Raw genomic sequence first — 12,748 nt, 5'->3', positions numbered from 1 at the left:
TTGGTCATGGTTTTTAAATCTCTTTATATTATGCTGGACTAGATTGGTGATGTGTAAGATTTTGACATTTACAGTCATGTAATAGATGGTATTTCGTGTTTTTTATAAAATTATTTTCAGATTTGGGAATCATTTCATAAAATGAGTTGGGAGGGTTCTTTGTTTATTTCTTCTGCTTTATCCACTGAACTTGCTAAGGGCCTCAGAGCTCATTGGGAGCGCTGGTTGTAGTTTCGTTCTCTACCTGTTGGGTAGAGAAGTTTCTGAGTTAACTGTTGGAGTGAGAGCAGGTCATTGTCCCTGTGTGAGCAGGAATAATCCTGTGGGTCACACGTGGGTGCAGAGATCCAGAGACTGTAGGAATCAAATGTTTGATGTGTAGCATCACCCTACAAGATGAGGTTGTGGTTCCTAGAGGGCCTTCCCTGTGGGACACTTGTATCTATGCCCATGGGGCTGAAGAGAAATTCTGTGCATGTGTGACATGGGCTGGGCACAATCCAGTTCTTTCTAGGCTGTCAGTGATGCCACTGTACTCTGAATCTGGGGGAAAGCTGCATCCTGTGCCACATAGCGCTGGAGAATATAGTGTAACCAAATCGTAGAGAAAAACGTGGTGTTCTGAAAGCTGGCTAGCAAGCCACACTTTCCTCCTATACTGTGCCGCCAGTGCCCTCTGCTGACAAAACTCACTACCGTGCCAGCTGGCACAGAAAGCATTTAAAGGGCCTTTATCCATTTTCTGAGCTCAGACAAGGAAGGGTGAATTTGTAGCTGAATAGTAGCTGGTAGAATTTTACCTTTTCTTCTTTTTTTGAAATATGTGTATCATGTGTTGGCTATCCAAATTTGTGGTTTTTGTGTGTCTGAACTTTAACTTTATTCTGTTCTATTTGCATATTTGTCTTATTTTTTCCCCCAAACCAAACCCTTTTACTTGCAATAGCTTTTTTTAAAGAAGTGCATCTTATTGAACAATAGTTCTTTCATATCTCTGACATCTTAGAAAAAGTTTTGAAGTTGGAGAATGTATAGATTAAATTGATGTTAATTTGGCAGTTATTGGTGTTTTTACAATATTGAATCCTCATTTAAAAATTTTATTTATTTTTGGTTTTTTGAGCCACACCTGGTGGTGCTCCAGGGTTTGTCCTGGCTCTGCACTCAGGAATTACTCGCCAGTTCGGTGGATTATATCCCTTACCCACGGCATTCTCTCTCTGGCCCCTGAATCGTCATTTAAAAAAATGTATTATTTCCTTAAAAAAAAACAATACAAAGATCTTTGTATTTCTTTGGTATATGAATCTATGCATATGTGTGACAAGTTTTTAGAATTTGTTTCTAGATAGTTATTTTAAAAAAGTCAGTCAGCTTATCTTGATCTGAGTTTTTGTGTTCTCTTTATACCCCACAATTGAATTTTTAAAAGCTGTTTGAAAAATTAACAGTGTCCTGTGAGGATCTCTAGGTTTTTCAGAAACTAATTTGAATGGCATCTTCAGTCTCTGCCTAGAGGGGGCCAGTTGCAGAGAATGAAACAAATAAACATGTGATGAGACAAACAGGAGCTACTGAGCTTTAGGGTCCCCAGGGCAACCATGAGCTAGCACACAGGTTAGCTGTTTATTTGATACAGTATCACTCCCCTACCTTGGTTGCAGCACATGAGTTATTGCTTAAATTGACAGAGGCATTAAGAACATTTCGTCCACACATCAAAATTCAGTGGATCCATTAGAAGCCGAGACTGGGATAGTTCTCATAGCCAGTCAGCAGACACCTTTAATGTGTAAAGTCATGACAGTTTCCTATTCTATTTTTGTTTGTATTCTCCTCTACATCTAGAAACCCCTAAACTGTTCTATTCTGTTCTTTCCTGGGTGCATTTTTACTGCCTATTTATATTCTAAGACTTAGGCTGTTTTGCCCAATATACTATCCAGATCTTGGGATTGGGTTTTTGTTAGGGGATGATCTCCTACAAGATTAGTGATTAGGGAAATAGTCTCTAGAATTAGCTGCTTCTGTTAAAATCTCAGTGCTTTGAAACACCTTAACTGTCTGTATGTTTCCTGAGTAATCAGATAGTATTCATAAGTGTATGAACTCATTGAATTGAGGAATTAAAATAATCTGATGTATCTAATGGCTTGGTGTACACAGTATATACTCGTTACTCTCACTGTTTTCTATTATCATTGGCATCATATTTCTCAATGTCATTTAAGCATGGATTTTCATACTTGTTATCCTATTGGCTCTTTTTCTTCTCACTTTTTGTATAATGTTTTCCCTTCTAGAAGCAATCTGAATCTCATTTTAGCTTATAGCCCTGCACACAGTTGACCTCTTCTTACTCTTTACCCAGTTTGTAGGACTTTCTCTAACTTGCAGATGATGTTTGAACATTTTGACCATTAATATTTATTTTCAAAATACATTTGAAACTGTTTGTAATTGTGTTTATTCATTAGAAGAATTTAATGGTCTTATGATTGGTAAATGCTTGGAGCATTTAGAATGCTACAAGAGAGGCTACTTTTTTTTTTTTTTTTGCTTTTTGGGTCGCACTCGGCAATGCACAGGGGTTACTCCTGGCTCTGCACTCAGGAATTACTCCTGGCGATGCTCAGGGGACGATATGGGATGCTAGGAATTGAATCCGGGTCAGCTGTGTGCAAGGTAAATGCCCTACCTACTGTGCTATCGCTTCAGCCCCGAGAGGCTACATTTTTAGTTAATTTCTTTTCTATTCTCTGAAGAATTAAAAAGAAACCTAATTTAAATATGTACAGTTCCACTTCAATCTGCTGCTGCAGCAAATGACAAACTTGCAAACATGCATTTTAGTATTTTCCTTTTCTTACATTATATGTCCATGTAGTTGTTGATTATTTATGTGGGTAAGGGTTTTCAAAGAAGAGTTTTCAGTATTTTAAAATTATTTTATTTTTAGTTAAATATTTAATGTAATATTTGTTTCAGTTACAAAACTGAGAAGCATACTTGCAATTTTCTGACTTCATTTTTTTTTCCTGTTTAATCTTACAGGAATCAAGAATCCCGTCTCAGTTGCAAACAGACTCTTGTGTGAAGGACAGAAAGGAAAGCTTTCCGCTGGCAGAATTCCTCCCTGGTAACCCCTTTGTTCTGCCTGTTTTGCCCTGGGTCTTTGGTCTGTAGTGCGTGCAGTGTTTGAAGCCTGTTTTATTCACAGAAGGTTGATACTCTTGGTTACACACCAGTGATAGTTTGCTTTTGAGAGGAAGACATAATTTGTTCTTTGATTTCTTTGAACATTTTGCACACTTACTAGAATTCAGGGTGGAAAAGAAAATTATGGATTAAAGCAGAAAAGAGTTCAGAGTTAATTTTTGGTTTCATCCTTGATTATAGAAATGTGTTTTGTTGTTACTTTGTGCTAAACTGTTTCTATGTGGAACTTTCAAAATCTTATGTGTTCAAAAAAAGGATATAAATTATTAATTTTGAGGAACCCATACAATAAAAATGCTTAATTTTTATCCTTTGAAAAAAATACATTGAGATGTTACATCTTTTCCTTTTTCGCATGGCATATAATTCTTTATTAAAAATCTGAGATTTCTAGATATTTGCAAGACCATAAAGAACATTGTAAAAACTTTCATGAATATGTCATCAACTCTAATAATTAACAGTGTGTTTGCCCTTTATCACACATCTTAATTTTTTACTGGAATATATTAAAGCAAATCCCTGACATTATATTTCAGCCATAAATAGATTTGTAAATATGTTTGTAAAGCAAAACCATTCTGTTCAAATGCCTAAAATATCAACAAATACCCTTTAATACTCAATGTGTGTTCACCATACCTGTCTGTGAAGGTTACATTAGTGTTCTATGTTGAAAGTTGTGACAATAACATGTAGGAATTACTTTGTTATAATTTAATGTTATAGAAAATAAAGATCTGTAGATTTGAAACCTCTTGAAATCTTTTATCCAATTATATATACATACATATATACATATTCTGAGCATTTCCAGGAGTAATTTCCGAGTGCAGAGCCAGGAGCAACCCCTGAGCATCATCAGGTATGACCCAAAAAGCCCAAAAAAAATATTATTCTTAACAATTAAAGTAGGAAAAGTGATAACAATTCTTGCATATATGTATGTATATACATACATCTATATATGTGTATTATCTACTTCTCATGTGTTTAGTTGGGGTACCAGAAACATTATTTATAAAAATCTTTTTCAAAGGCATAATTTTTAATTTTATGTGTTTTCAATAAACAAGGATAATAAAATGGAAATCTGACTTCTTCACATTATTTTAAATAAAGTGATTTGGGGCCAGAGTGATAGTACAGTGGGTAGGGCATTTGCCTAGCACAAGACCAACCCGGGTTCGATCCTGGTATTCTATATGGTCCGCCAAGCACTGCCAGGGGTAATTTCTGAGTACAGAGCCAGGAGTAACTTCTGAGAATCATTGGATGTGACTCAGAATCTAGCCAAAAAAAAAAAAAAATTATTATTAACAGTTAAAGTAAGAAAAGTGATAATAATTCTTACACATTCTTTTCTCAAAAACTGTATTAAACTATGCTATTTTTAAGAACTGGTATGAAGTCTACCATCTCATGATTTCCTAAGTATTTAGTATAATTAGAGAGTCTTACTACGTCTACCCTTGAGGAAAGTAAGTACACAGAATATGTCTCGATTTATATTTTTTAGTGTTGATGTAAACATGACTTTTCTTTCACCATATTTGCTATATAGCTGAATTAACCCTTAAATCTATTTATTAGAGATGTCCTTGGGGTAGAGCTAGCAGCAGGTAAGAAATTGTTTCATTTTGGTTGACAAGAAAAATGACATAAACCCTAAAAAAAGATTTTAAGTTCTATAACTGCTTCAGTTTCATTGACCTCACAACTCTTCATGGCATATAATAAACCAATTGTTAAATTTATAAAAAGGGAAAATAATATATAATAACCAAGTCAATTTTGAAATAGAACAAAGTTGATCTTATCTAATAATCCCATGGTATACTGCACCGTAAGGGGTAGAAAGTATGATCAGAAGCACAGAACTGGAGATCTAGAAGCTGACTAGATATAAAGAAATTTTGTTGATTTTACTTGTGTCCTGCCAAAGCATTGTGTGGAAAAAAATATGATGTATTAAATAAATTTTGTTGTGACAGTTTGACTTAGTGGGAAAAAGTTTCTCTGTCACACCACTGCAAAAAAAAAAATAAGTTTAAGGGTGGGGGAATGTGCTTTAGAATGTATAGCACATTCTGATGCACTGGACTTAACTTCTAGTTCTGCCAGTAAATTAAATCAAGTTAAAATTAATAAATAATGTCCAGTGAAAAACCTTAATGACAGAGTTGGGGTTATGGGATTAGGGCGGGGGGGGGGTGAATAGGTATGGTGTGATAACACTGTATTCCTAAAACTTACAAACATTTACATTCTTATCTTTTGGATTTGGAATTGAAAATAAGATATTGAGGATGATAGAAACAATAAATAGCAGGATCTACCATAAATTTAGATTTATTATTGAGGGTCAGATGAAGCATGCTCTCTCTCTCTCTTTCTCTCTCTCTCTCTCTCTCTCTCTCTCTCTCTCTCTCTCAAGGCAAGTGCCCTGCATGCTGTCCTATCACTCTGCCCCCTCCCCCATAAGACTCTCTCAATGTGTTTTTCTTATTCTTTCTTTACATAGCATTTAGAATAGGTATTGTTTACTCCCATTTTGTAAATAAAATGCTTAAAAAATATGAGAGATTATGTTTATGACTGTGGCTTTTACAAAGACCTTAAAACAGGACAGATGAAGCTCTAGAGCCATTATGTCACCGAAGATACCATGATCAAAAATTTAAAGACAGATGTCCTTTGAAATTGAGAAAATTATTTGCAGTATTGATAGAAACAAAAGATTAGTGTCCATAGTGCTTAGAAATAACATAAGATCACTGGACAGAGAGAGCACACAATGGAGAGTGCTTCATTTGTCTGTGGTACGGCCATAAAATTACTCTTGACTCTGGAAATGTCAGCCGAACTGTCAGCCTCAAATGAGTAGAGCTGTTAGTATAGTACCTTGTGCATGTTATGGCACCAGGAGTTGAACTCTTAGCAATACCCTTGCAGTGCAGACACTTCAAGCCACATACTTATTAAACCGACCTGTTGTGCTGAGAACTTTTAGTCGGAATCAGTGTTTATATTTTTAAATGCTCCTCTTCCATTGTTTTTAGAGATAATCTTATACTTTTCCTTACATAGTCAATTAATATATGATTATTTACTTTTTGGCTACTTTTCAAATGCTATTCTGTGTCTAAGGAGACACTAACCTAATACACTGTTGATTTTTTTTCATTTTTTTTCTTTTGGTGCCCCTGGGGATCAAATGTAGGGCTTTATGCATGCAAGACAAGTGCTCTATCACTGAAGTACATACTCAGCTTTAATGAATTTTGTTGGGGGAGGTAATAGAGTTTTAGAGAACTATGAGGAGGTACCGAGGGGTAGAGAGAGAGGAGAGAGACAGATAGACATTGACATTGACATGTTCCAGAGAGAACCGGGGCTTTTTCAGAGGTGAGAGAGCTGAGAGTTCACATCTCAGCTTGAAATGCTGGTGCTTCCTTGAGTTGGAGAATGCTCCCAGTTGGTTGATTTTTGACTCTTAAAGCAGCAATTACATTTCTGTTGAATAAATATCAATTGGTCATAATTTTCCTTTTTAATGCATTGTTGGACCGGTTGCTAGTATTTTATATTTACATAAGTATATATCTATGAGAAATACTGGTTTCTATTATTCTTTGTTTTGGGGGTTACATCCAGCAGTGCTCAGGGCTTACTCCTGGCTCTGCTCAGAGATCACTTATGGTAGGGCTCACAGGGAACTATATGTGTTGTTGGGGAACAAACCCGGATCAGCTACATGCAAGACAAATGCCCTAGTTGCTGTTCATTGCTCTGGCCCTCTAGATTTCTTATAATATCTTTGGTTTGGGTTCATTTTACTTCTTGGATATGTTAAATATAAATTTAATTAAATTGGAAAATAATGACTATTCAGTTTTTTTTATGTTTTCTTTTGTGTCTCTAATTACATATATATCTGATCTCATGCAGTAGTTCTACAGATCATTGGTAATGTGTTACCTTTTTCTATTCATGGGTATTGTTTCATTTGGAATGGTCATTGCTTTTTAGAAGTTTTCTATGGGCCGGAGTGGTAGTACAGTGGGTATGGCATTTGCCTTGCATATAGCTGACCCGGTTTCAATCCCTGCATCCAGTATGTTCCCTCAAACACTGCCAGGAGTAATTCCTGAGTGCAGAGTCAGGAGTAACCCCTAAGCATTGCTGGGTGTGATCCGAATAGCCAAATAATAATAAAAAATTTGAAACAAAAGGTTTCCTACTTTTCTGATACAAAAAAATACACTAGATTGAATCCCTTCTAGTTTATTTTTTATATCTAACATTATAAGTTTTATTTCCAGAAGTTAATTTATATATTAAGGTAGTCTTTCATGTTTTATTTTCAGAAGTTTATTTATATGATAAGATAGCCCCAGTACTTCCCCAATTAATAAAGTTATAATATAACTTACTAATTATGTCGTCTTGCCATTCTATGGAATGATTTCTGTCTTTACTCAAGGTTACATTTTCATGTTTCTTTGCATGCTTGGTCTTTTATTGTGTTCAGATTTTGTGAATTTTATCTTATTTTGTGTTATATATTTTTGTATTTTGGTAAATGTTCTTTTGTTGTTGCTAATTTTGGGCTACACCTGGCAGTGCTCAGGGCTCACTACTGGCTCTGCACTTAGGCATCCCTCCTGGCAGGACTCTGGGAACCAGAGGGACACCAGGGATTGAACCTGGGTTGGCTGCATGCAAGGCAAACACCTGATGGGCTCTGGACCACAATAAATGTCCTTGAGTCTTTTTACTAGGATGCTATTATTTGGTTAGATTCATTGTTTTAACTTGTGCTTTTTCCTCTGTATCATGCAATTTAATAAACATTTTCCTTTGCAGTTAGTCCAAAATCTTTCTGTGAAGTAAAATAGATGCACTTAGAATAATACATTCTTATTTTAGTAGGAACTAGTGCTGTCTCTGGCCCTCTGTGAACTTGGAGATTGTTTTCTCTAAAGATTTCCTATATCATTCTCCCCCAGGCTTTAATTGATTTCCTCCTCACCTGTATACTGGTACCTACTGGCTGATGGAGGATCTCTGGATTCCTTTCTCTGTGCAGCTTTGTCTTAGTACTCTGTAAAAAGTGTGTATTTTGATTTTTCTCGATGCTTCCTCTGTCTCTTTTGGTCATGGTTTAGCCTGGACTTTGCATATAAGTACTTTTATAGGAAAACATTTCAGGCAATACTAAGGTGGAGAAACTATAGGGTTTGCTGTTTCCTTTCTCTTAAGGATCACTGTTGTCTAACATCTAAAAATTTGTTCATGTGTCTGTTGTTCACTCTCTCTCCTCTCACCCTCCGCCCTCTTCACCCCATTAATTGCTTTGGCAAGAGTTTACATTTGTTCCCTATTACTTTGTCTTCAGAATCAGAAAACTCTTAGATACCTAAAAGTGTTACTGTGGTAGTTAAAAAAAAAAAAAAGTCAATAACCCACCCCCAAAAAAAGGCAAAAAAAAAAAGGGAGAGACAAACTGTTTTTCCCTTTGTAGAAAAAATTTTGCTAATTCTTAGTATGAAAGTTATTATTTTCAGAATTACATTTTTTATGATAAGAAAAAAGCTAGACATATATTGCTATTTTATATTTTGTGTAAATGAGACTTAAAAGGTGCTTAATAGGCCCTTGAAGTAAAACTAATTTTTGATACAGTGTTTACTTTCAAATCTATTGTATTTTGTACATTAATTCAGACTTTACTACTTTTACATATGAGAGGGAAAAGAAAATAAACATGATGAATAAAGGAAATACAAAATACTAAGCACAAAGTATGAATTTAGTTGTATTTTTTTATTCAAATGAGTCTAAAAAGAATATAACACAATAGAGAATATTTTATAAGATAGGTTACTGTGTGCATTCAATATATTTTGATCTTAAAGATTTGTTATTAATTTTTTAGATGTCATCTGATTATATTTTGTAAAATCATTTTATAAGATACTTGTTCATATGTTTACATTTAAATTATGTGATATCCTGGATTTGCTTAAAATAATCTGGGTTTGGATATAAATAATTATATCAGTAATTCATTAGTTTATTAGTAATTGAAGCATGTAATACATTGGGTTCTGTAATTTGCAGAATTTTTATGTTTTATGTTTAATGTTTAATCATTTTAGTTTTAGACTTAAAAAGAGCTTTTTTATTATTTAATTTGGTTGCTACATAGGTTACTTCCAAGCATAGCACTTTGTCTATTTGTACTTTATGATTTGTGAGCTTAAACTAACTAATTTTTTTTCAGTTTTATATAATAACTGTGAACAAAGAAGTGATAGGTCAGACAAAAATCAGTTTGTAAACTATGAATAAATAGCTATTAGTTCCTTCTTTCTAAGCCACAATAACATATTTTGACTATTGGTGTTCTGAATGTTCTTGATAACTTAGAGTTACAAAATTACACATTTTCATAGCGATTATAGAGTCCATGGTTTTTTTTTTTTAAATTCTTTTATTGATTCACCATGTGGGAAGTTACAAAGCTTTCAGGTTAAAGTCTCAGTTATACAACTACAGAAGCCGAGGTAGTATGGGCTACTACTAATTACCCACCTAGGTTATGTGGAATAAGCTCTTGGCTCTGCAGTTATGTGTGTAATTCATCATTTACCTAAACATAGCGAAGCATCAATGATATGACTGTCCAGTTAATCTTTTTGGTACCACGCACAGCTCTTATATTTTTAAGTAGTAGAAACATGGGTTAGAGGTTTTTGTTTATTTCGGAGCCTTGTCACCACATCTCAGTGCTGATTTCAGTAAAGTTGCTTTTGTGTTGTAGCAATATAGATCTATTTTACTATAGACAAAGGAGTTATAACACTAAGGAAAATTTGATATCTTAATTTCTTCTTATTATTATTTGCTTTTTTGGGTCCCTCCTGGCATTGCTTAAGGCTAATTCCTGGCTCTACTCAGGGGTCATTCCCGGCAGTGCTCAGGTGATCATATATGTACTGAACGGGAGTCAACCTCATGCAAGGCAAATAACTTACCCACCCCCCACTGTATTCTGTCTGTCTAACTTACTGTTTTGTATAATATCCTCCTTATGTTTATTTTTTGCTTTAAAAAGGCAGGAACTATCCTAAATGCTTGGAAAATTAAAAAAAAAAAAACGATCTGTACACGTACAAACTTTATAGTTTATTTGGAAGAGCCCCCCCCCCCCATAGATGTAGTGTGTAAATAAAGTATATAACATGTAAGAAAGTGGGGAAAATGAAAAAAAGAAGCAGAATGAGGAACTGGCTTTGCCAGGAGAGTTTAATATTTTGGGTAGACTTTTAAATAGATCTTATCAAGGAGAGAGATTTGAGATGAGAAAGTTTGCCATTATGCAAGCGAGGAAGAATTCAAGAGAGAGAATAGTTAGGGGTTATGGTTCTCAGGCAGGAGCGTCCTTCTTCTGCTGTGTTTATATAAGAGGTAAGAGTATGGAAAGGTGAGAAGATAAAATGTCAAAAGGATTGGATCAGATAGATTTGGGAGCAGATAGAGCAGATAGATTCTTATGAAGACTCTAGCTTGTACAATAGATTACGTAAATTTTTATAGGGCATTGAGACCAGGACTTTCATGAATTGACTTGTCTTCTACAAGGATTTCAGTGCAGATGTGTGGAGAATATACTGGGGTGGGGGACAAGACGAGGCAAGCCTGGAAGTGAGGAGGCTAGTGTGACAGCCCAGGTATGTTACAGTTTCTCAGACCGTGCGGTAGCAGGAAGGCGATAAGAAGTGGCCAGGTTACAGATAGAAATACAGAATCAGTGGGGATTTCGAGTTGATGATTAAGGTACAGTTTTTCTCTAAAGTTTTCTCCTTGAAGAATCAAAAGACAGTTGGGAAAAATTTGTGCTCCAGACCTGTGTGCAATGCTGGGATCAAACCAGAGTGCACAGCATGTGGGACAGCACTTAATCCCTGAACTATTTCTCCAGTCCCTACTTTAGGGTTTCAAAAATTACACACCTTAGTACTTTAGTCATGTACATGACTCTAGGGGTTACAAATGTATTTTGTTTCACCCTCATGTAGAATTATAAGCACTTCTAATTGTGTTTGGATATTTCTAAACGTACCCACTAGTTTTGGGTAGATCTAAGTGTTATACTGGGCAAAGATGACAAATCTGAAGGCATTCACCTAAATTTTGATGAACTTTTTGTTTGTTTTTGAACCTTAATGTTCTCAGGGTTGCTCTCCACTCTGCTCAGAGATCACCCCATTGGGGCTCAGGGGACCATATTGGGTGCTGGTGTCCTAACCCAACTTGACCAAGTGCAAGGCAAGTTCCCTACTTGCTGTAATATCTTTCTGGTCCCTAGGCTTTTGTTCTTAGTACTATTAAGGAGATCTTACTGTGATGAATCAGAGAACCATATAGAGGCAAAATAAACCTTAATATTTTTCTAATGGGAAATCAACTATTTTGAATATTCCTGATATTGAAATTTATGAATTTTTGTTAGGTATTGCAAATAAAATTATACCATGTCCAATTTTGAATTTTTTAGCTTGGGGAAAATTGAAAAATAAGTTTTCAGGTGCATAGAATTAATATATTATTTTGAGGTAAATCTAGAATTTTACATATATGTCACAGCTTTTCATAAGTTGCCTTAATGACCTTATTGAATATGTACAAGGTGACACTGAATTTTTAAAAGAATACTTTTTCTGTTGTTAGCTTTTTAGTTGGAGAAGGAGCCTACAGATGGGCAGTAGATCATGGAATACCCTCCTGCCCTCCTAACATCATGACCACGAGTGAGTAAAAACTTTCAAAATGAAGCTTCTTTGGCATATACACGTGCAAATGTTACATTGCTTTTGATTCAACAGGGCTAACATTTTAAGAAGAAAGCTTGTATGTTAAAGTATTTATAGTGCAACCAAATCTAGAAAGTTATCTTAGTTTTAAATCACCTTTCTTTTCTGAGATTTCTTAGTTCTTTTCCTATTTTTACAAAAGTAGTGCTAAAAGATCCCCTTTAGGATACTTGAAAGCATTATTACTAATAAAATCACAAGAGCCCTCCAAGTCAAAAAGAAAAGAAAAATAAAGCATCTGTTTATTTTGTCATTTTTGTTTTCGGTGCCACACCCAGCAGTGCTGGGACTTACTCCTGGCTTTGTGCTCAGGGACCATAACTGACAGACTTTCGGGATCTTGTGGGATGCTTGGGATTGAACCCGGATCAGCTATGGGCAAGGCAAACTACCCTACCCATTATATTATCACTCTGCCCTTTGTTTTGTTTTGAGCTGAATAGTAGTCATTTGTGTGTGTTTGTGTGTGTGTGTGTGTGTGTGTGTGTGCATGCCCGCTCGCACAAGTGTGTACTATATCTTATTTATCTACTCATCTGTTCTTAGATATTTGGGTCACTTCCAGATATTGGCTATTGTGAATAGTATTGCAAAGACCATACATGTGCTTATACCTTTTCAATGAGCATTTTTGTATTTTTGAGATG

The 12,748-nt window shown here is 35.2% G+C and overlaps 1 protein-coding gene across 3 annotated transcripts in view; it reads left to right on the top strand.

Moving 5' to 3' along the window:
• Positions 1-12,748, top strand: part of TASP1 (taspase 1) — a 299,415-nt gene that overhangs the window by 69,957 nt on the left and 216,710 nt on the right. For all 3 annotated transcript variants that reach the window (XR_008629143.1, XM_004610916.3, XM_055130490.1), the window contains exons 6-7: positions 3,055-3,139; positions 11,959-12,038. Coding sequence is in view for 2 of the 3 variants with exons in the window: in XM_004610916.3 (XP_004610973.1) it covers positions 3,055-3,139; positions 11,959-12,038 (165 nt within the window). In the remaining variant the exon portion in view is untranslated. The remainder of the gene's footprint in view (positions 1-3,054; positions 3,140-11,958; positions 12,039-12,748) is intronic.

Source organism: Sorex araneus, chromosome 3 (genome assembly GCF_027595985.1).
Source record: "Sorex araneus isolate mSorAra2 chromosome 3, mSorAra2.pri, whole genome shotgun sequence".
Lineage (NCBI taxonomy): Eukaryota > Metazoa > Chordata > Mammalia > Eulipotyphla > Soricidae > Sorex > Sorex araneus.
This window is presented reverse-complemented; position numbering and strand designations above follow the sequence as displayed.